Genomic DNA, 25,272 nt, shown 5'->3' with positions numbered 1-25,272 from the left:
GCTGCTCAAAGTGCCACGAAGAGGGGGACAACGTGCCAGCTGTCAGGCAGGTATCATCGAGCGGAGCATCCGCCAAAAACGTATTGGTGGTGCTGTCGGGCAATCGTGCAAGGTATTGAGAGACTGTTAGCCTCATCTACTCTTCTCTTTCTTCTCATCAACTCCTCTTCATCGGTGTGTGTGTGTGTGTGTGTGTGTGTGTGTGTGTGTGTGTGTGTGTGTGTGTGTGTGTGTGTGTGTGTGTGTGTGTGTGTGTGTGTGTGTGTGTGTGTGTGTGTCATGGCACCTGTCCTCGCTTAAGTTAAGATTGTACAATAATTATATCGGGGTAACTTTGCTCTGTATCTGCTTTTGTAAGTTGCTTGTATATTGTCGCACCACACTTTTCTTCCTATCCCTGTTCATACACAACAATAAAATCTATTCACTGTGCCACATATCTTTCCTCACCTGCCTGTTAATGAATCCTTTGTAGAAATGTTCCCAGCTTGTTTTTGTCTTTTCTTTCATTGATCCAGCATGGTCCGTATCCTAGTATAGCCAGACTTTATTCCCAATGATCCATTCCTTTTAGCCGGTACATCTTTGGCAGTGTCGCTCAGCTGCATCTGATCCGGTAAAGTGATCCGGTTTGGACAAGGCGTATCGAGGGCGTGTCCCCTGGTACTTAGGTCATGTGATTAATTAGGTAACCCGGTTAACCCACAGACGGAGGAAACTAGGTCACCTGGTTGAGAAATTGGCATTCACGGTCGGTTACCAACATGCCGCGTCATGGCGTTATCTGTGTGAGATGGCCTGCAATTCCGGGGAGTCTGGTGGGAACCCAAGATAGCTTCCACCCCTGGTGGTCTTCTCACCCAACTCCCGGCCCGCAACAAGATACATACATATATATATATATATATATATATATATATATATATATATATATATATATATATATATATATATATATATATATATATATATATATATATATATATGTAAACACACACACACACATATACACACACACACATATACACATATATATTTGTAATATATATATATATATATATATATATATATATATATATATATATATATATATATATATATATTATACATATATATATATATATATATATATATATTGTTGCGGTCTTCGCGCCCCGCCGGCGTGCTGACGGCCACGTAACTCGAATCGCGGCACGTCGCCCACCGGACGGACAATCCAGTCGTGACCCTCTCGGACTAACGCCGGGAACCAGTCACGGGTGGACCTTCGGTCTCACCGCGATCGAGCCAATCAGCCCCGCGTGGGATAGGGCTGCTCGCCAAATTCAAACTACCTAAGTACCCACGCGGAGGGTAGACCGGGCGATCGCACCTCGCCGCAGGTCGACTTCGGACACGGGCCACTTAAGCGACCCGTTCCGTACTATCAGAATAACCGAGCGGTGTTATCGTCGACCTCGACGGTTCGATTAATTATCGGGCGTATTCAGCCCACTACCAACCCTTTACGTGAAGCAAGATGGGGATTCAATGGAGGAAAAGACGAAGCGAAGCGGGAGAACAGTTCAACAATAAAGCACATTTATTCGCGACGAACGGAAAGCACACAAATACAATTCCACCAAATGCACACAAAAAAAAAGAAAACACAATTCCATTTACACAAAAAGCAAACATAAAAGTGAAAACAATGCAGAGCTAATACCGACTACCGAGCACACGGCAACACTTATACAATTCTACTTCACAGACGGCGCCGACAACACATACCCAAAACCAAGGAAAAGAAATACCTCAAGAATGAGGCGGCCTGAGGCCGAGACCGGGTCGGGCCTACCCGTCTGGTGATGAGACGCGGAGCGGCGATGGCCCCGCAACCCGCGGGCCTCGAGGACAGTGCCTGGCAGGGGGGTGGGAACGGGGCCCCCTTGGTCGCACTATCTCAGCGCGGGGGGAAACAGGAGGGGGTTGCTGATGCTCGGGGTATAGAGGATCTTTATTATGTGCGACGAGCGTCTCCACCTCGGCCAGGTCGCGCTGTCGGCCTCCCTCGGGTGCAGCTTCCTGCACGACGCGAGCACCCCCTCGTCTGGTGTCGCCGCCTTTCCACAGCTCCGTCCCCTCCGTTCCGACTCCAACGCACACGACGAGCAGCTCCACCGCCCGCGAAGTCTTGACCCTCTGCTTCCGACTCTCCTCTTCTTGACTCTCCGACCGCCTCTGACTGACGAACACCATCCTTTTATCCCCCCGTAACTTCGCCTTTGACCCCCTCCCTTTGACCTTTCACCTCGCTCCCCATTGGCCCGAGAAAAAGTGGGCGTGAAGGCTTTTTGATCCACAAATTTGCATATATCGATCGCCCTGGGGGCGGGGCCAATTCGCCCCTCGCTCACCGATTGGACGGCAAAAAGTGGGCGTGTGTCGTTTTTGATCCGTTTTTGAAGCAGAAAATCCGTGATTTTGTACACGCTGTTCAACGTGCACCCTACACGAGTCCAGCATCGGTGCCCATGAGTGGCGCGAGATGACGGTGATGCGATGGTGGCGAGTTGTGACGGTAAAGGTCGTGGCGGTTGTGGTGAAGCGGCGTTGTGGTTGGTGGTTGTTGTTGTGGTTGTGATCATGGCGGTTGGGCCAAAATACAGATAGTAAAAAGAAAAACGGCTATCCTGAAGAGTCGCAGCTGCATAAATGACATGTATTCCCACTAGACAACGGGTTTGGGCCTAACTACACATGCACTTACCGAGATACCTCACCTAAGGGACCTGAATGGTGGTTTGCGAATCTGGTAACCACAACACTACCCCCTTCCCTTTTTTACAGACTCGTCCCGAGTCGTCAAATTTTCGTGTGCCATCATGTGTAGTTTTCCCCTAGTACATTTTACCTACGGATCCCTGAGTGCGACATTCATGGTATTCGTGTCCCCAAAATAAATAACCTGAGGGCTGCGTAACTATCTAAACAAACTCACTCACACGGACGACTTAAATAAAATTGCCGGCGCAAAGACATACATGCCGGGGGCGCACTCATATTTACAGTACATCTTAACCTTAACTTACAAATTTTACACTAAACCATGGCCCAGGATCAATGAACTCTGCAAAAAGAAAGCAGTTAGCAGGGAGCCAGGCTGCCCACATGCAGTCTCTGGCTCAAACAATGCAGGTGACAGGGAACGTGGCTGGCTGCTCACACGCAGTCCAAGGCCTTCCCTTTTGAGCTGAACTCAGTGAACCACAACGGTGCTTGGGCTGCACAACGCAGTCTCCGTGCCAGCTCAAGTGGCACACGCAATGAGCACAACGAATGGATGCATGAACGGTTTGAACTGAATGCAGTGAACCACAACGGTGCATGGGCTGCACAAACGCAGTCTCCGTGCCAGCTCAAGTGGCACACGCAATGAGCACAACGAATGGATGCATGGACACAAACACGGTGCACGGGCTGCCACTGCAGGCCCGTGTTGTAGCTGCCAACAGGGCAGTTCTCGCAGCTTGCAAACTGTTGCCTTGCGGATCCTGGCGCACATGGAAATGAACAGGGGGGGGCAAAGCAAAAATTGAACGGGGCTGGTGAACGTGGGCAGTGGGCATGGCATGGCAAAGGTGAGCAGGCAAACACAGCCCGCAGAAGAAGGCCGCTGCAGGCAAACATAGCGGGCAGATGAACTGGCCGGCACAGGCCTTGAAGTACCACAGCTGCAGACGAAGTGGCCGGCACAGGCCTTGCAGCAACACAACAGCTGCCGATCAAGTGGGCCGGCACAGGCCTTGAAGTAACACAGCCAGCAGATGAAGCTGGCCAGCCTTTGCCGTTCAGTGGAGGTTGGTGGAGGGAGTGCGGTGGTGCTGGCCACTTGGAAGGCGGGCTCGGACCTACCTACCTGTCTCCCTCCCAACCTATCGCCTTTGCCTGTCACTGTACATACCCACTCCCTTAATTTGTGAAAAACCAATTTAGCCCCCTTAATTTTTATTTTTTTTATTTTTTTTATTTTTACTCCCCCACTATAAATCGTCCCCTTACCCCCTTTATCGTCTTTGTTCGGCTAACCTATCCTGTCACCTAGCCTACTCCCAACCCCTACGTTCCCTTCCCGGAGGGGAATAAGGGAGAGCTAACGTCCTGTGTCGAGGCCCAACGAAGCCTCAGAATGGCCTCCCCAGAGTTCGGCGATCTTAACACCAAGTGGGTCCAGTGGCCCACAACGACAGCGAGGGGATGGATGGTGCGGAGGGGTACATCTCCTCATCTATCCTAACCATTTAACTGTTAAACTACCCCGGGGCTTTCAACAAGCGCCTCTCGCTTAAACTATTGGTTCTAACAACCCAGATTCCCGTGGCCTGTGTTGGTGTCCTTACATTTCGGGGCCTCGCCCCCCCCCGAATTTTCTCTCCGTGCCCTCACACGGTCTCCTGGCTGGGACACGTGGCTCCCTCCGGCAGGCACGACCCTCTGCCGAATCTCCCGCTATGGCACCCCCGGGCACTACACTGCCTCCGAGCCTACCAGCTCCCTAACACCGGGGAGTGCCCCCCATGGCACCTCCCCTGAAACGCACACGTGGCAGGCCGGCCTCCGGGCCCCTTTCCGAGGGTCACCCGTGCCCACAACACTGCCCACGCGGCTAATGCCGCCCCGGTCCCCCTCACCAAGCAGGCGCACCCGTGCCCACTACTCTATTCCGGCCCCCCATGGGCCCATGGCCTACCGCGGCCGACTAGCCTGGTGCCCGGGGTACCCACTCAGCGATACTCACCTTTCGCAGCCACGCTCCCAAGCCCGTCAACAGGGCTCCTGCACCCCTCCAAATGGGTCTCGAGCCTACTTTCCCACCAACAGCAAAACGACCTCCATTTTCAATTTGACTAACCCAGCTAACTCACTTTACTCTGACCCCGGGGTCCCTTGGGCGGGAGTCACTCCTCCCCCCAATCACTCATCGCACCATGCATTCCCCATTCACTCCACTCACACAGACCCGCTGGCCTCACTCACTCAACAAGTACTCACCTCACAACTCACCAACTCTTCAACACACACACCACTGAACTCTGCCATCCTTCTAACTACCTCCCCTAACTAACTCGTGCTCCCACGTCGTCCCTTACACTACAGCACGTTCCATTTAACACTACGTAGCTAAACTACGTCCCCTCTACACATTCACAAGTCTGTCACTGTCTCCTAACTCATTTTATTTCCCAACCTACATCTGGCTACAATCCCTCAAACTAGTCCATTCCACGGACTCCATGAGGACTTACCCCTGCCCCATGAAGTCGGTCTAACTAAGCTAACCCTTCCCCCTAACTAGTTTCCATCCTGTGCCCAGGGTAAGGGGGTCTTTCACCCCTTGCCCAGGAATCCTGTACACCCGAAAGTGAGGCTTGTTTTTCCCTTTTTTTTTTTTTCATGCCCAGCACCTGCGCGGCAACTCAGAGCTCGCGCACTTTGCACCTGCCCGTGACGTCATGCAGCTGCACGTGTTCCTCGTCCCTCCTTGGACGGGACCATCCGGCAGAGATGCCCCTCCTGCCGGATTCCAACCCCACGTGCAGCCATGACGTCACCGTGCGCATAAAAAAAAACACAAGCCACACGTCTCGAGGGTTCCCCACGCGAACACATGTGCTTTGCCCGTTGGAGCTTAACACACACGATCGCGTGGAGAACCCGTCCGGTCCAAATCCATTTACCTGCCTAACTTTGTCCGTCCGCGGGATCGGCAAATCCACCGCGTGCGTTTCCGGACCGGGACTTCACTCTCGCAAGCGAGCACGTGGTGGTCTCGTGCGTTGCACAGCACGAACCGCGTGCTCACTGCTGGGTGAACCCGGCACGGTGCGCGAAACAGCTACAGCCGCTACCCGGCTTTCTTTCCATCTGTCGCCGTCTCCGTCTCCATTCCACACACGCATACCTGCGTGTTACGACACACACAGTCCACACCATCACATTCACACGGGAGACGCGGCTGCGTGCTCCCGCATGCCAACCGACATCTCCCTCTCATACCGCTCTCTCACACACACGGTCTCCCTGGCACACAGCGACCTTGCACACGGCCGTTCACTCACGCGTGCGGGGGCACTCACCCGCGGTGCCTCACTCGCACTCCGTGCCTCATCCACACACGCGGGGGCACTCAACCGCGGTTCCTCATCCACACACGGTCCCTCACCCACACACGCGGGGGCACTAACCCGCGGTGCCTCACTCACACACCGTGCCTCATCCACACACGGCGTGCTGGGAAGCACGTACTCCGGCACCATCGCCACCACACCACTCACACGTGGTGCCTCACTCATACTGGCCGTTTCACTCACACACACGGCCTCACTCACACACGGTGCCCCATCCACACCCGGCGTGCTGGGAAGCACGCACTCTGGCACCATCGCCACCACACCACTCACACACGGGGTCGCTTCCACACACGGTGCCGCACTCACACACGCGGGGGCACTCACCCGCGGTTCCTCACTCATACTCCGTGCCTCATCCACACACGCGGGGGCACTCAACCGCGGTGCCTCATCCACACTTCGTGCCTCATCCACACACGGTGTGCTGGGAAGCACGTACTCCGGCAACATCGCCACCACACCACTCACACGTGGTGCCTCATTCATACTGGCCGTTTCATCCACACACACGGCCTCTCTCACACACGGTGCCTCATCCACACACGGCGTGCTGGGAAGCACGTACTCTGGCACCATCGCCACCACACCACTCACACACGGGGTCGCTTCCACACACGGGGACGCACTCACACCTTGCACCACACACACAGGGACAACCACACTGGGGATTCGTGTCCCCACAAGGGTCTCCGGGGCCTCTACACCCCCCAAGCTCTCCGTGCACCTGTCCACAGCACCCGTCCCCTCAACCTCGCAAAACACGACCGAACTCACCTGGTCGTGACTCACCTCAAGGGGGCATACTCCCTCCGCTCGTTCCTGGAGGAGGCCATCCCGCTGCTCGCACCGGGTCCCAACACGCTCCGCGAGCTCACCCCCATTATCCTCCACTACCTCCGTGTGTGTGTGCGCGTCACTTACCCCGTCTTCATCGTGTAGTCTTCCCTCTATCGTTCCCATCTCCCGTGTCTCTGCCAACTCTTCACCCTTTACCTCCCTTGTCTCAACTATTATTTCTGTTGTCGTCACCTCGTGTCTCGTCTCACACGTTTTGGTCTCCCCATTTAATTTTTCCCTTTCGGTCATCGTCACGACCCTCGCCCAACACGTTCCACGAATTATTTTTTCACCCGCCTCCACCGTGGGCCTGTCAGCCGTTGCACCCCCACCCAGCTCGTTTGCTCCCACACGTGAAGTCGCCATTTTTATCTCCCCGGTCACGGCCTTCATGCCCGCCTGCAGGCTTCGGCCCATGTTCTGCGTCTCACCCCGCAGCTTTTTCATTTCTTCTTTCATGTTTGTTTCCATTCCGTTCATTTTTGTATCCATCTTTTCGTTTATTTGTTGTGTATTCGCATCCATCGTCGTTTTCACTTCATTTGTATTTGTATCCATCTTTTCGTTCATTTGTTCGTTCATGCCTTTCATTTCGTTTTTCATATTCGCTTCCATCTTTTCGATCATTTGTTTGTTCATGCCTTTCATTTCGTTTTTCATTTCATTTGTCATTGCCGCATTCATTTGTGCCAGCATGGTGAATAGCTGGGCCATGTCGGATGCACTCAAGTGAGCCGTTTCGGCAGGGGTTGGGGAAGGGTCTTGGTGGAGAGGGGGAGGTGTCATACACCGCGGCCGCTGCCGCACCCACCTCGGGCCCTGGGTTCAGTTGGGCGAGTCCGTGTTCCTGCACAATCAACATTTCCTGCACGGGGATTCCATCCTGGACCATGGACTCTACATTATTACACATATACATTTCTAATACCCCCGGCTCCCGCTCGCCTTGAGACGCCATCTTGCTTCTCGTGAAGGGTTAATTTGCTCGCTCGTAATTTGGAGGGAATCGGGGGTCGCTTCTCTCACCCCTGGACCGATTCCCGTGAATTTAGCCAGAGACAGGAGAGCCCGTTTTCCTGTTCTCCGATACCAGTGCCGCGAGGAGGGCGATGAGTTTGTATCCCACTCCTGACACCAGTGTTGCGGTCTTCGCGCCCGCCGGCGTGCTGACGGCCACGTAACTCGAATCGCGGCACGTCGCCCACCGGACGGACAATCCAGTCGTGACCCTCTCGGACTAACGCCGGGAACCAGTCACGGGTGGACCTTTCGGTCTCACCGCGATCGAGCCAATCAGCCCCCGCGTGGGATAGGGTTGCTCGCCAAATTCGAACTACCTAAGTACCCACGCGGAGGGTAGACCGGGCGATCGCACCTCGCCGCAGGTCGACTTCGGACACGGGCCACTTAAGCGACCCGTTCCGTACTATCAGAATAACCGAGCGGTGTTATCGTCGACCTCGACGGTTCGATTATCGGGCGTATTCAGCCCACTACCAACCCTTTACGTGAAGCAAGATGGGGATTCAATGGAGGAAAAGACGAAGCGAAGCGGGAGAACAGTTCAACAATAAAGCACATTTATTCGCGACGAACGGAAAGCACACAAATACAATTCCACCAAATGCACACAAAAAAAAGAAAACACAATTCCATTTACACAAAAAGCAAACATAAAAGTGAAAACAATGCAGAGCTAATACCGACTACCGAGCACACGGCAACACTTATACAATTCTACTTCACAGACGGCGCCGACAACACATACCCAAAACCAAGGAAAAGAAATACCTCAAGAATGAGGCGGCCTGAGGCCGAGACCAGGTCGGGCCTACCCGTCTGGTGATGAGACGCGGAGCGGCGATGGCCCCGCAACCCGCGGGCCTCGCGGACAGTGCCTGGCAGGGGGGTGGGAACGGGGCCCCCTTGGTCGCACTATCTCAGCGCGGGGGGAAACAGGAGGGGGTTGCTGATGCTCGGGGTATAGAGGATCTTTATTATGTGCGACGAGCGTCTCCACCTCGGCCAGGTCGCGCTGTCGGCCTCCCTCGGGTGCAGCTTCCTGCACGACGCGAGCACCCCCTCGTCTGGTGTCGCCGCCTTTCCACAGCTCCGTCCCCTCCGTTCCGACTCCAACGCACACGACGAGCAGCTCCACCGCCCGCGAAGTCTTGACCCTCTGCTTCCGACTCTCCTCTTCTTGACTCTCCGACCGCCTCTGACTGGCCGAACACCGTCCTTTATCCCCCCGTAACTTCGCCTTTGACCCCCTCCCTTTGACCTTTCACCTCGCTCCCCATTGGCCCGAGAAAAAGTGGGCGTGAAGGCTTTTTGATCCACAAATTTGCATATATCGATCGCCCTGGGGGCGGGGGCCAGTGCGCCCCTCGCTCACCGATTGGACGGCAAAAGTGGGCGTGTGTCGTTTTTGATCCGTTTTTGAAGCAGAAAATCCGTGATTTTGTACACGCTGTTCAACGTGCACCCTACACGAGTCCAGCATCGGTGCCCATGAGTGGCGCGAGATGACGGTGATGCGATGGTGGCGAGTTGTGACGGTAAAGGTCGTGGCGGTTGTGGTGAAGCGGCGTTGTGGTTGGTGGTTGTTGTTGTGGTTGTGATCATGGCGGTTGGTCCAAAATAAAGATAGTAAAAGAAAAACGGCTATCCTGAAGAGTCGCAGCTCGCATAAATGACATGTATTCCCACTAGACAACGGGTTTGGGCCTAACTACACATGCACTTACCGAGATACCTCACCTAAGGGACCTGAATGGTGGTTTGCGAATCTGGTAACCACAACAATATATATACATATATATATATATATATACATACATATATATATATATATATATATATATATATATATATATATATATATATATATATATATATACACATGTTAAATAAAGCTCTTTCTAACCACTGACTGACTGAATCACTGACTGATATTAAAGATCGGTACCTTCCGGGTGACGTAAAAGCTGAAATTTTGTGTGCTCATGGACCATGAAGCCGATAAACCAGGAAAAATCAGAGTATCATCAGACATCTGTGCATAAAAATATATAAATGAAAAAAAAAATGCAGGTGAGCGACCCGAGACAATGGGGAAGCACAGTTCGTATGCTTACACAATGTAAGCATAACCCACCCACTAATATATATATATATATATATATATATATATATATATATATATATATATATATATATATATATATATTTATATATATATATATATATATATGTATATATATATATATGTATATATATATATATATATTTATATATATGTACATATGTACATGTATATAGATGTAAATATATGTATATATATTTATATGTATATATATGTATATGTATATATATATATATATATATATATATATATATATATATATATATATATATATATATATATATATATATATATATATATATATATATATATACTGTATATATCTGAATATATGTATATATATATATACTGTATATATCTGAATATATGTATATATATATACTGTATATATCTGAATATATGTATATATATATATACTGTATATATCTGAATATATGTATATATATATATACTGTATATATCTGAATATATGTATATATATATAATTAATGCAGGGGAGACAAGGGGTGGGAAGGATTTGTTTTGTCACATTGGGACCTCATAGATATGAAAAACTCAAACGTGACTGAATTTTTGAGCTGCCCTCTCTATTGTCCAGTCACTCCTGTAATTCTATTTCTTTCACCTTCTAACATCCATTCTCCTTTCTCCTCTATCCTCTCCAACTCCCCTGTGATCTATTTTGCTCCTTTTCTAAATTTTAATTTTCTCCAATGGTAATGGTCCTACAGCAAATGTGACCATCAATGAGGGATTTTTTTTCCTTGACTTCTTCTTCTCTTCGATGTAATATAATTATCAGAGCCGCAAGCCACTATGTACAAGGGTAATCCTAAAAATTGTGCCACCCCACCCACTCGTGTAATACAACTGACAAAATTATTATATTTATGGCACATTATTCCAATTCATCTCCCGATTCATTACACTTCTTCCAGCAATCAATCATCTTTCTGATTCTGGCACGGAATCCTTCCGACTGCAGTGTGCTGAATGCAGTGGCTATGGCTGTGTTAACCTCTTCAGCAAATGCAGAATATTTTTCTGAAATTCATTTTCATTTTGGGGAAGAATTATGTCACATGGACTTAAATCCAGTGAATGTGGTGGGTTAAGCAACACTTTCCACTCCGAGACCAAAAACAGGTCACAGACAGAGCTTTTTGTACGTAGGGTGGCAATTTGATGGAGGAGGATGTCATTATTCAGAAGAGCTCAATGCTTCTTGCACAAATCGTCAGGCAAAACCATACGGTAGTTCTTCCCATCCATTGTTGCACCCAGTGGCAATTCCTGGTTTATCATAAACCAATATGGTTGTAAAAATGAAAAAGCGAAGTGTCCTTGATGCTCCCTTGTTCGCATTTTTAATTTTTTGGATATGGACAGGTCTGCCCTTTCCATTTTGATGAATGTGACTTCAGTTCTGGCACGTATTTGTGGCACCTGTTTTCCTTTCCATTAATGATGTACTTGTTCCCAAAAACTGTTTCCTTCCCAATGAAAATGCTGGATATGCTGTTCACACAAAGCAAGCTAGTTCAGTTCCTGTTACTCGGAGAAGACATGAGACACATTTTACGATTATCGATATTTCTCCTCGATCTTTCACAATAACGCGATGACTGTTGACTTGGATATTCTCGAGTCTGTTAAAAATTCCTGAACTGTGATTTGCAAATCTTGAATAAACACTTCTATATTAACAGTGACATTGTCCCCACATGATTGGTGGAAGATCTGAATCATGCACATCCATTTTTCTCCCAGTAGAGATGAGAACTCTTCATTGAGGGTGTCAAGTGTGGAATGTGTTATGAAGGATTGCAACAATGTGTTGTCGATTTCTTGTGCATAATTTATTCTGCATCACCATGAAAATAACAACAGTTTGGACGTCATCTTTTCTAAAACCTTCTGCCACAGCCATGTCATTGGTACTCAATAAAATTATTTTAATTTCTGAAACGACTAAAATATCATAGCAACTCTGGCCATTTGCCATCATACAAAGTGCATCTTTGGCATACCTGAACTCCTTTCCACCAACAAGGCCTACATCTGCAGCTTGCTGGAGTACTGCTCTCCCCTCTGAACTGGCTCTCCTGCCTCACATGTTGCTCAGCTTGATGCCATGGAAGCCAAGGTCTTGAAGGTTGGTGGTGTCTCTGTCTTCCATTGCCTCTTTGGTCTTCACCCTCTGTTCTTTCTGTGCTTTGCCACCCCCCACCCAATCCAAGTGTCTGATGGGTGCCCACAGTCTATCAGCATCTCCCTTCTGGTGAAACGACCTAAATCCAGGATCACTGCTCACCTCCACTCATGAGTTCCTCTTTTTCCCCACCTGTGGAACAAACTTCCACATTCTTTTCAATCTCATTCCTCCCTCCAGGTCTTCAACACAGCTGCTCACCACCGTTTCAGATCATCCCCACTCCAAAACCATGATGTTTTATACCCTCGTTAACCACACCCAACAGCCTCCACCCAATCCCAATCCCTTTGCCTTTCAAATTTTCATTTTTTCCCCTCCTGTGAGTTTCCTTCTCTATCCATCTTGACCTTTCCTGCCCCCGCCCCCACTTCATTCCTGCCAACACGCATTGTTTGTCCAAGTCTCCCTCTGTCGTGGCCTTCAACTTTGCTGTTGGTGTTTCCCCTCACTCTCTACTGTTGCTTTTGGGATGTTACATCCAGATCCATTCAGTGTACTAATACTAGCTCTTCCACGAGCCTTGACGACGTATACAACCCCCCCCCCCCCCAAAAAAAAAAATTCACATTTACCAGAAATATCAGTAAATAATGAGCCAGCCCACATGTGATTGTGCAATTTTCTCGATTCTCGACCTTTCACTGCAATAAGTTTGAATCATGCCGACAGAACATTTTCAAGACCCTGGTGCATCAGTGCAAACAAATAAATACTTTGCACAATCCATCGACAAGGCTAGTTGACAAGTTGAAACTTCATGCATTGCTTGATCATCCAATGTCAACAAGATAAGTCACAACTCGCCTTAACATTCAGTGAAAACAAGATGAAGATTACAAGGGGGTAAATACATTAGAAAGAAAGAAAAGAAGAAGAAAAAAAAAAAAAACAGCACACGGATTATCTTTTCAAGATAATTTAAATGGCCAAGGTGGTGAAGTTTGCACGTGCCATGAAAATTACCCTTTGAAGTTCCAATGGCTGCACTTGCAGTGCCTTATTGTTCTTCTCAGTCATTTAATTCCTACAAACATCATCTCAAATGTGACACCTCTACATGCAGAAAGCCTTCTACACCATTCGGCTAATTTACTAAAGGCCCTGTCACACCTTGACGTTTTAGCCAGCGTATGGCAACGTATGAAAATGTATGTAAAACGCTGGCGTACGCTGAACTATTGATGTTTTTAAAAAAAGTTTTGGGCATATAATAACGTGTTGGACGTATGCATAACGTATTAGTAACGTACACAGAACGTTTCAATCACATATAGACATCACAGACAAGCCGGTAGGCGACGGATTCGCTAGGATCGAAGCGCTGGATACGATTCTTTTCATTCTGACCGATCCACCGACGAAGATTCATTGCCAAGACGTATTGGTTCACATACAATTGTTCCTCTGCCTGGCAAGATTTTTCCTATTGCGTATTTTGCCAACTGGACCTCCTCATAAAAAATGATGGTAAATAGACACCCTATTTTTGAAGGACTACCATTTGAAAAATAATCGGTTTGCTGGTTTGTGCTGTGGAGCCTCGCGTTGCACACACACACACACACACACACACACACACACACACACACACACACACACACACACACACACACACACGGAAAACCCGATAAACTTCTCTGAATGCTCTTGTTTGACCACACCTCCTGAGCCACACAATATTTTTCAGAAGCCACGCCCACTTTAAATAATAAATAATTGGATGTGGTGTGTGGGTCGTGGAATCGTTTTCGCGAAATAAATAAATAATTGGAGGTGGTGTGTGGATCGTGGAATCGTTTTCGGTAAATAAATCAATAATTGAAGGTGGTGTGTGGATCGTGGAATTGTTTTCAGTAAATAAATAAATAATTGAAGGTGGTGTGTGGGTCGTGGAATCGTTTTCGGTAAATAAATAAATAATTGACGGAGGTGTGTGGGTCGTGGAATCGTTTTCCGTAAATAAATAAATAATTGAAGGTGGTGTGTGGGTCGTGGAATCGTTTTCGGTAAATAAATAAATAATTGGAGGTGTTGTGTAGGTCGTGGAATGGTTTTCAGTCAATAAATAAATAATTGGAGGTGGTGTGTCGGTCGTGGAATCGTTTTCAGTAAATAAATAAATAATTGAAGGTGGTGTGTGGGTCGTGGAATCGTTTTCAGTAAATAAATAATTGGAGGTGGTGTGTGGATCGTGGAATTGTTTTCGGTAAATAAATAAATAATTGAAGGTGGTGTGTGGGTCGTGGAATCGTTTTCGCGAAATAAATAAATAATTGACAGAGGTGTGTGGGTCGTGGAATCGTTTTCGTGAAATAAATAAATAATTGGAGGTGGTGTGTGGATCGTAGAATCGTTTTCGGTAAATAAATAAATAATGGAGGTGGTGTGTGGGTCGTGGAATCATTTTCGGTAAATAAATAAATAATTGAAGGTGGTGTGTGGGTCGTGGAATGGTTTTCGGGAAATAAATAAACATATTAGAAATCCACAAAGACAGAAATGCCGGTGATTCCATTTATTTTGGATCCTTTTCACTTTGGTCAATAACGTTTGGATCGAGGAGAGATCGAAGGTGGAACGACGGTGTAGTTCTTTTCAAACACTGTATACACACCTTAAATGACGGTAAATAGACACCCGATTTTTGAAGGACTACCATTTGAAAAATAAAACCTCAATCAAAAATCGGCTCGAGTAAAATTTTCTAAATATCTCGAAGTGTTTAATTCCGAAGTCTCGTTTCTCTACATTCAAAACTGAAGGACAAGTATTGAAAATACTGTACGTTTTTCGGCCGCTGTACAGCAACGGGTGGTTGCTAGGCAACGAAATTCAAACGCGCACATTCCCAGACCATATGGCAACGGTTGGCAAAGTTTCATCGAAATCGGTTCGCTGGTTCGTGCTGTGGAGCCTCGCGTTGCAGACACACATACACACACAGACAGACAGACAGCCGGAAAACCCGACAATAAGGGATATCTCATATATAGCGAATCCAATAGAAATGGGTGAAAACATAACCTCCTTCACCTTCGGTCCATGAATCATGACCAACCTTACCAAAACGGAAGTGGATACTTGAAGACCTGGGATGATCCCGCTCCACCTTCTGAAACCCGCATATGGAGATAACAATCAATGACCCAATCACGGGAGGGGGTTACTCCTTGTATCTTGGACATTTATCCGAAGTATTTATTGAATCTCAATTTACTGCACAAAGTTTGTTGTCCATTGACTGGAACCTGGGTTTTAATGCCTCATTATAGTTTTCCGAATCTGAACCTGAAGCTCCATTGATGCATCTTACATTAACTTTGAACTTTACTGAAGGATCATGAAGCAAGACTGTGTAACCAATTTTTAAAGTTAGGGTGCAAGGGTGTTTCATGAAATAGTGCAAGGAAAATGAGATTGAAAAAGTATTCCTTATGTGGTGTGATGAATTTCAAAATCAGTTCAAAGTTGCTCCGGCATTCAAAGTTGGCCAGAAGATGGCACTGTATTCAATGTACTTTTCAAATATTGTAGTTATAAATACTCGAGTCAACAGTGGCAATAATTCGAAGGTACTTTTTCTCAAGGGCTCAGTGTTTCTGAGGAGATGTTATACGAGATACCCATTGTGTATTACAATGCATTTCGATGAAATCCAAGCATACATTTCGGACACAATCACCACGATGGAAGTGTGGTGGAACATAAGCGCCACTTGCTGGTAGTTGTTATCAATTGCAATTTGATTTTTCAAAAAAGTGGGATTGCAGTTCCAAATTCAGCTTTCGTATCAACATAGAAGAAGAAAAAGGTATTTGGGAACCTGTAACACGAATACGCACTAAAAACGTACCACGCAAGGGTCAAATGGGAAAACAGAATCTTAAATCAACAACCAATACGGAGATGAAAAGGAAGGTGCACAGATTGCTTAACATGACAGGAGAATACACACAAAGGATGGATGAAGGGAGGGAAACAGCAAAGTTGTTTCTCACCTCCCCATGGCCTACCATGTAGCTGCTGCAACTCTTCTTCATCTTTGTCTGTAATAGCAGCCAACCCTACAAAAGGCAATTTCATTAGTGTCTCCACAAAGAGCAGAGCTTTCTTCCATTCACCAAGTTAATGTAAAATTCCTTATTGGTTTACCTTAAAACATCAGAATTCCAACACACACACACACACACACACACACACACACACACACACACACACACACACACACACACACACACACACACACACACACACACACACACACACACACACACCTGAGTTCATCTCGATTGAATAACTTCCTCCAAAACATTGCCAGAAAAGACATGATAAGATCCTTGTATTTTCAAAAAAATAAGAAGCTCTCCTAATCAGCTTAATATACCTGGTGAAACAAAAATGACTCAGAACCAAATCCCCTGTAATATGGAGTGAGGCAAGAGTAAGTTGGTGCTGAAGTCTTGTATAATAATAATAATTTATAATAATAATAATACAGCAGGCGTGACTCCACACACAATTGTAAGCAGGAAAAACATACATCCGCCATTTTTATTTATTAGTACTGTATGGTAAGCTGAAAGATATCTTCAGAAAACACATATTCACAATCGCCATGTTCAATACATTTTCTGTTCAGTGTCAAACAGCCAAAATAACTGTTAAAAGGATGATCAAATATCTAAAGATTGGAGCCAATAAATATCACAGCCCTTGTGGAGGCACTAGGCCTCAGGCTTCAGGTGTCAGCTTACGGGCCAGTTCAATTGCGATCTATCTGAGCTATATAACCACCATGCATTATATATGCACATAAGCAGTGGCTCTGTATTTGCTTCGTGTGAGTAACCTGGGTTATTTCATATTTTCTGGAGCGATCGAGGCCCCGCTCTGTTGCCAATACACCTCCAAAATAAAGAGATGAGCAATTTGGATGATAAATTAAGGGTTTATCCCGACTGTGCTTGCCAAACAAAGCTTGCCACATTCATTCGGCAGGTAGCTCTCATTGTGTGAGACAGAGCACCGATGGCATATCGCCACATGCTTGAGGCACTGGACCGGTCGTTGCATGACCTGATGCAGAAGGATTCGCCATTGGGAGGCAATGTAATTTTACTTGGCAGTGACTTCCACCAAGTCCTGCCAGTAATAAAAGCGCAGTTCACAGGCTCAAATAATGGATGCATGCATTAAATGATCTGCTCCATGGCAGCACTTCCACATTTATGGGCTACGTGAAAATATGCGAGCACGTTATGGCTGCATTGATGAGCATGGCGAGAAATATGCCAAATGTCTACTACAACTGAGTAATGGTGAACTAACAAATGCTTCAAAGAAATGCTGCATCGCGCCAACTGTAATACATAATCACAGATGGCATACGCATAAAGAGACAGCATAACGTGGCAAACAACGCTGCAACAGACAGACTGGTCATCGACTTGTAAGTTGATAGTTTCCCAGAGGGAGATGAAAAAGCATAAATTCGAGACCTTGACTGAAAGGTTAGATTTTTTATAAATAACAAAAGTATAATATTAATGAAATTATATCTCCTGTCTACTATCGTATTATTTGTTTGAGGCAACTTGTTTAACTCTCACCCTGTATTGTACATTTGGCACTATGTCTAATGTTTCCCACACATTATTTAGCCTCGCCTGTTATCAAAGGGACGGGAGAGTTCATTGTAATCATTCTGTCAGTGAACGTGTGAGTGTCTGCATACACACAGATGTACTTTAATAAATATTGTTCACTCTCAAGTATACTATGAATGATAAACTGTACCTCGGTGAGGATCTGCTTTGTTAAATGCTCAGTCTTGTTGCAAACTGTAGCAGGAAACCTGCAGACGTGATACATAAAGCCAAACAGTGAGGAATGTGATCCGGTAATGGACACACCAGAGAGGGAAATCCATTCTTTCAGAACACTAACTGAATGAAACTATCAAGTCTTACTCAGACAATCTTGCTGTCACTGGAGATGGCAAACAAGGTGCAGTAAGAGAGAGTGGGAAGGGATAAGACGAAGAGTGGAGAACAAAAGGAGGAATTAAATGCAGGAAATAAATAAATAGAAGGAGAAAATATGGGAAAGGTATATTCAGAAAAAAATTTCAACATGACATTTAATTATGGGCCACTACCCAAAGAGGTGGTGCACAATCGTCATAAGTTCACACCAGTCTTGGACAATGCTGTTTCTCAATTGAAAAATGTATCATTGCATGTAAAGGGTTGGATTAGTTCCAAATTTGTGATGGATCAAAGCATTGTGACGAAGCCGAAAATATGCACTTTAACACAAATACCAAAGTACGTCATGGTTATGCAAAGCGATGAAAAGCTTGTGTGATGAGGCAGGAGGATCAGAGCAGAGTTCCAATTCTGAGTTATTTTACTGAAATAATAATCAAAAGGTACAAAATGTGAGATGCAAGCCTGGCACATTCAACAGCTGTATTCACGACAATCACAAGTGTTGTAAAGAAGATGGGTAATGTTGTTGATACCTGGAGGTTGCATCTCCACTTAATATTATTGTTATCCAGGCTGGCCTCTGAGTTTTAACTTTACTAAAAAGTAAAAAGTAATGTCCCTTTGAAAGCAGCTTGGGGGGGGGGGGAGAGGTTACGTGGGATAGTGAGGTCAGTGGGGGAAATGCAATGTATGCTGTGGCTAATAAACCCCACCCCATCTGCAGCAAAGGTCAGTAAAGCACTTGCACTGTGGTGATTGTACAGGCAAAAATCGTAAGTCACCTGTCCCCCACCCTTGTAAGGTTAGGGGATTTTTTTTTTGGTGTCCATGATCTGACCCTGGGTACTACCAACACGTAGGCAAAATTTGGTGGAAATCAGCCAAGCCCTTTTGTTTTTTATATGATTTGCAGACGTACACATACATACAGAGAATTACCTTATTTAATACTTGCAAAAGTAGCATCCCCAGTCATGAGAAAAGCAAGCAGTTTAATTTTATATATATATATATATATATATATATATATATATATATATATATATATATATATATATATATATACATATATATATATATACATATATATATATATATATATACCATCAGAGATGGGGAATCCCCCGCCATTGAATGAAAAAGGTCATACATATTCCAGATAATGAGGGAGGTGAATTGGAGAGAAGACACCATTTGGTCATCATCTCGAAAAAGTTCACCAGGGGTGAGGAACGTAGTAACCAAAAATAATTGAAATCAGATGAGCGGTTTTCCATTTATTACAAAAAACATTTTTTTCAAGATGGCCGCCACAGTCGGCCATCTTGGATCCAGCCACGCCCAAAATTAATAGGGTTCTTCCTTTTCAGGTGGTACATGTGTGACTCAAATTTCAAATCGATATGGCAAACAGTTTATGAGTTATCGCACTCACAGCTATAAATGTTGACGCCCGGACGGACGGACTGACGGACGGACAGCGGATGACCTGGGTGACAACAATATCCCCCTTCCGCCACACGATAAAAAATTTAACCGAATTAAAAAAAAAATCATACCCAGGTGCATTTTTTTTTTTGAAAATCATACTCAGGGTCCCTTTAGTATGCATTCAAAGTTTCAAATTTCTAGCTGTCATCATCATGGAGCTGTGGTGTGAACACACACACACACACACACACACACACACACACACACACACACACACACAATTGTATTAGTATAGAAGACAGTAGGATTACCTCCGCTACCGAGGGTGGAAGGAGGTCATGTTTTCACTGCTGTACGTCTGTTTGTGAGCAGGATATCTCAAAAAAGTTAAAGACAGATTCGGACGAAACTTGGTGAACAGATTAGGTGTGTGAAATGGACCAATTGATTCGATTTTGGTGAAGATCGGGGTCCAGATGCGAGAATTTTAAATTTTTAAAGTGATTCTTCACCATTGAGAGATCAGGCCAAAAACAATATATATATATATATATATATATATATATATATATATATATATATATATATATATATATTAAAAAAAAAAATATTTCAACAGAATCAGATGAAACTTGGTAGACAAGTCGTGGTGTGACAAGGACGATTTTGATTACATTTTAGTGAGGATCCTATCCGGATCCGGATACTACAATTTTTTAAGTGATTCATTATAATTGAAAGATAGGACCAAAAAGGATATTTGGCACGATGTTTCAAGAATTTATGGACGGGTTATGACAAAACTTGGTGGATGAGTTGGGTAGTGACAATAACAAGCCGATTAGATTTTGGTTCAGGTCAGGATGCAGATCAAAATGTAAACTGTTCAGCCTGTCAGAGGAATGTGCTCTATCAAGTGCAGTTGTTGTTCTTATTGGTATTCTGAGTTTTAATGGGGTGGCAGTTTTTCTCGTAACACTGCTACTCAAGAATAAAATATCATCCTGATATCCACTTCATCCAAATGACTTCATTTTGCCAGAACTCGTGCTTGCTTCTGAAATTTTTACGAGTAGAGAGAGAGATATTGGTGTCAGTGTCTTGGAAGACGTCCTCCAGATTCTTCAGCGCCTTTTCCCAATTGAATGTCTCAAGCCCACATCCGTTCCATGGCACGGAGACCTTGGTTATTCCATGAGCAATGCAGTGGTTTCTCATTGCTTCCAAGCTAGTACATGTTGACCTTTGGTAAGCACTCTCCTTTGTGAAGAGGTTGTACACAAACCTGTTTCCTCTTTTGAGCACCACACAACATCTTTGGCAGCAGTCTTGCTCGCAATCTCATATATGTATTCCTCATCCTATTCCTCCACTTCTCAACACAGTAAACAAAATAGCCCTCTTTTTCTTCAGAGTCAAGCCCAAATAGTAGGTCTATCAGGGTCTTGGAAACATTCGGTAGAGAAGGAAGTACAGTGAGAATGCTGTTGCATTCTGGTGGGTGCAGTTATAGACGTGCGACACACTTGGTAATGAGCTCTTCCAGTGTTGTTTTTGTTCTCCAGTCACAGTCCTCAGGAATGCCAGCAATGTCCTGTTAAACCTCTCCACCTGTTCATTTCCTTGAGGGTGGTAATGGGCGGTGTCGTGGCCTCTAATGCTGATTTGTTCTACAACCAGACATATCAATTGATTTTCGAATTCCTGTGCCATATTGTGATGGATTTGTGTGGGAAAACCAAACTTCAGCACAAAGTCACTAAATATCCTGTCTGCAATTGTCCTTGCTGACTTATTTGTTGTTGCATATGCCTGTGCAAATTATGTTAAGTGGACCATCACCACGAGAATGTACTCATACCATCCTTTTGGTGTGTGCATACGACAGAAGAGCCTCCAGGTATCGACTTCCTCCAGAAACAGTGATCTGTGCTCAGCAGGATCAGTACTCCACCATGCAAGGACATCACACCACCTCCACAATGGAATTTCAAAGACAGCCCAGCATGTGATTTTGGTCACCCAGATCAGACAATTCATCACATTTAGAATGAGTGTCACCTTGAAAAAAATTGATGAATGAAGGATTTTGGGCAATCCACCAAACAGCAGACTTGGCTGTCCAACTTATACTTCGATCTGTGAGCTGCAATTTGTCATACGCAAGAAGAAGATTGGTATTGGTACATTATCCCTTTAGTCTGTGGGCAAGCCTGGTGTTGGCGTAAGAACGAAGGTGTCTGGCTTAAGATCTTAGAGTCTTGAGCTTGAGTCCTTGTCGTGTTGTTACATAACACCAGGTGGGTTGACTGCCAGTTATCCTTTCAATATTGGCAAAATGAGTACCAGCTTACTGGAAACAGGGAGCACTGCATCAGCGGCACAGCCACGCTCCGAGCAATGATGCAATCAGCAGTCACAGGCTGCATATGAAATAATAGTCCGTAGGCAAGGATCTCAGGATTCTCTTTAATACTTCTGATGTTTGAGCAGAAACAGCTTCCTCTTGTAAATTATTAAACTGGCAGGTGTTTGGAAATCTCCTTTCATGTATTGCATTTACATGTTGTGAGGTCAATGCAGTCTCGTTGTCTGGCTGGACTTGGAAAAGTTATTTCTTCCTTGAACAAATGGAGAGAGTTGTGCTGAATCATCTTCAGCTTGTTGATGGCAGACCCATACAACAGAAGCGTACTCCAAAACTGGTCGAATTATTGAACAGTAACAAGCCGAGATCTTTTTCTTAGAAAAGCCTGTAAAACAGCATTCAACCATGCCGAGTCATTGTCGAGCTTTGATACATACGTATGATGTTGATATGTTTGGGTGGTTTCAAATCAGTTGAAATTGTTACACCCAAATCTCTCTGTTCAGTGACCTCAACTCGGTAGGAGCCATCCAAGGTATAGTTGTACTTTTCCTTCGGTGTTGTTCTCAGAATATTACATTTGTTGACCTGAAACTTCAGAAGCCATTTCTGAGTCTGGGGTGAAACGGCACTTAAGTCACTTTGCAACACCTCACAGTCATCTTTGAAAGAGATTCCACAGTAGATTTTCATGTCATCAGTAAACATTCTCACAAAATATTTGATTGTACTAGTTAGGTCGTCATGCCAATCTCGAGGGATGGATCATATTTCCATTGACTGTTGAAACATAAGCATTAGAGGAACGTCAAAGTCAGGAACCTTAGCAAGGACATTGGCGTGTATCCCATCTGGTCCTGATGACATCTCTTTTCAGTTTCGCTAGCTCGTTGCGAACTGCTTGCAACGTAATCTGTAAATCTGATAGAGTGGTGACGGCGGATGTAAAAACGTTTGCTTTGTTTGTATCGTGGTGGAATGGAGGCTCATCAATTAATACATTACTGAAGAAATCCCATAAAATCTGAGCCTTTGTATTGTCATCGGTCACAATAGTATTATTGTATTTCAAAGAATCAATGGAAGAAGATGTCTTGGTTGAAGTGAAGGACATGCCTGAAAAATCTCTCAAGATTTTTGTTCAGGCTTTGCGCTCGTTTTACTTCATAATCCAATTAAGCTTTATACACCACACCGATGTGCTTCACTGAAGGTGTTCAGGCCAGTTGTCTTGGGTTTGACTTACAGATTTCTTGCTTGTTCTTTTGCATGTTTAATGGATCTGAACTATGTCCAAGGAGGTTGTGGATGTCTTCCAGCTTTCACAAACTTGTAAGGATGTAGATATCAATGAGCTCTTTTTAAATGTGTTTGAAGATAGTCCATTATTCTCTAACTGAACAGCCTCTGAGGAGGCCCTTCAAGTCTAAGCTTTGTATTTTAATCCTTTAGTTCTATATGTATGATCATACAGAGGACCTCCTAATCTTAACGCCAAAATGCATTATCATACAAAGAATATTCTGCTCCAAAGGTGAGATGTATGATCATACAAATAGATCCTGGTCCTAAGGTCAAAATGCATGATCACATATAAAGAATATCCTGGTCTTCAGGGTCAAAATGCATGATCATACAAGAGCATCATCCTAAGAACATCCAAGTCCTAAGGCATAACAAAACAAAAAACATCTTTGGATGATGACAGCTTGTGTGCAGCCTGTTCACCACATGTTCTTCCCCCCTCCCCTTGATCTGACTCTCACTTCTTCTCTGCTGTTGGTGTTTCTCCCTTTCCATGTTGTTCCCATCCATTCTGGTCTAGATCTTCCAGGAGGCTTGATTGTGTAAACAAAAAAAACACATCCCACTTCTAAAGTCAAAATGCATGGTCATACAAAGAATACCCCAGTTACAGGGGTTGAAATGCATGGTCATACAAAGAATATCATGGTTCTCGGGGTCATAATGCATGGTCATACAAAGAATACCCCAGTTGTAGGGATTGAAGTGCATGGTTTACAAAGAATATCCTAGTTCTAGGGGTCACAGTACATGGTCATACAAAGAATACCCCAGTTACAGAGGTTGAAATGCATGGTCATACAAAGAATATCCTGGTTCTCGGGGTCATAATGCATGGTCATCTTATATATTATTTCCGAGTTTGTGGTTTTGTGTCGCACTATCTTCGACTTTGTTCTGCGCTCGAGTAACGTGATATTCGGCTTACATTATCTCAAAGACCATATGAGGTGCATTGTACAAAAAAAGTAAATAAAATGGTTCTGAAACAGTGAAATTGTGCCAAGAAGTACTTTGAACATTGTATTCCACTTACTGCATTAAAGTAAAATTACTACTGATACTCTGCATCAGTTCCTTTCTCAAACACACCCACCCCAACATGTCACGCAGAGCGTGAGTTATGCGAGTACAAAGAATACCCCAGTTATAGGGATTGAAATGCATGGTTTACAAAGAATATCCTGGTTCTAGGGGTCAAAGTGCATGGCCATACAAATAATATCCTGGTTCTAGGGATTGAAATGCATGGTCATACAAATAATACCCCGGTTCTAGGGGTCGAAATACATGGCTATACAAAGAATGTCCCAGTTCTAGGGTCAAAATGCATGGTCATTACAAAGAATATCCTGGTTCCAGGATCAAAATGCATGGCCATACAAAGAATATCCCAGTTCTAGGGTCAAAATGCAAGGTCATTCATTACAAGGAGTATCCCAGTTCTAGGGGTTGAAATGCATGATCATACAAAGAATATCCCAGGAGGAGTCAAAATGCATCGTCATTCAAAAAATATCCCAGTAGGAGTCAAAATGCATCGTCATTCAAAAAATATCCCAGTAGGAGTCAAAATGCATCGTCATACAAAGAATATCCTGGTTCTCAGGTTAAAGTCCATTGGCTAATAGGAAAGCTTGGTTGCCTTCAAGCTTTATGAACAAGACATAAAGGTTATTCAGTGTTGGAGTGGCGACACCTTAATAATACCTTAATACCTTAATAATATAATACCATAATACCTTAATAATATTAATAATAATACCTGTGTTGGACACCTAAATAATAAAGGTTATTCCAGGATTGTACCC

General features: G+C 44.9%; 1 protein-coding gene across 10 annotated transcripts in view; it reads right to left on the bottom strand.

The window, feature by feature from the left end:
• The window catches only part of LOC147032852 (3',5'-cyclic-AMP phosphodiesterase 4C-like), a 638,164-nt gene that overhangs the window by 544,209 nt on the left and 68,683 nt on the right, over positions 1–25,272 (bottom strand). For 4 of the 10 annotated variants that reach the window (XM_085870781.1, XM_085870769.1, XM_085870760.1 and 1 more), the window contains one exon: positions 16,366–16,431. In XM_085870781.1, coding sequence (XP_085726907.1) covers positions 16,366–16,407 — 42 coding nt within the window. In that variant the 5' untranslated portion in view covers positions 16,408–16,431. Of the gene's footprint in view, positions 1–16,365; positions 16,432–18,163; positions 18,222–25,272 lie in introns of those variants that run through there. The other 6 variants (XM_085870759.1, XM_085870761.1, XM_085870771.1 and 3 more) reach the window with 4 other exon arrangements.

This window comes from Eptatretus burgeri, chromosome 2, assembly GCF_056783735.1.
Source record: "Eptatretus burgeri isolate ZD-2024b chromosome 2, Ebu_testis_v1, whole genome shotgun sequence".
NCBI lineage: Eukaryota > Metazoa > Chordata > Myxini > Myxiniformes > Myxinidae > Eptatretus > Eptatretus burgeri.
This window is presented reverse-complemented; position numbering and strand designations above follow the sequence as displayed.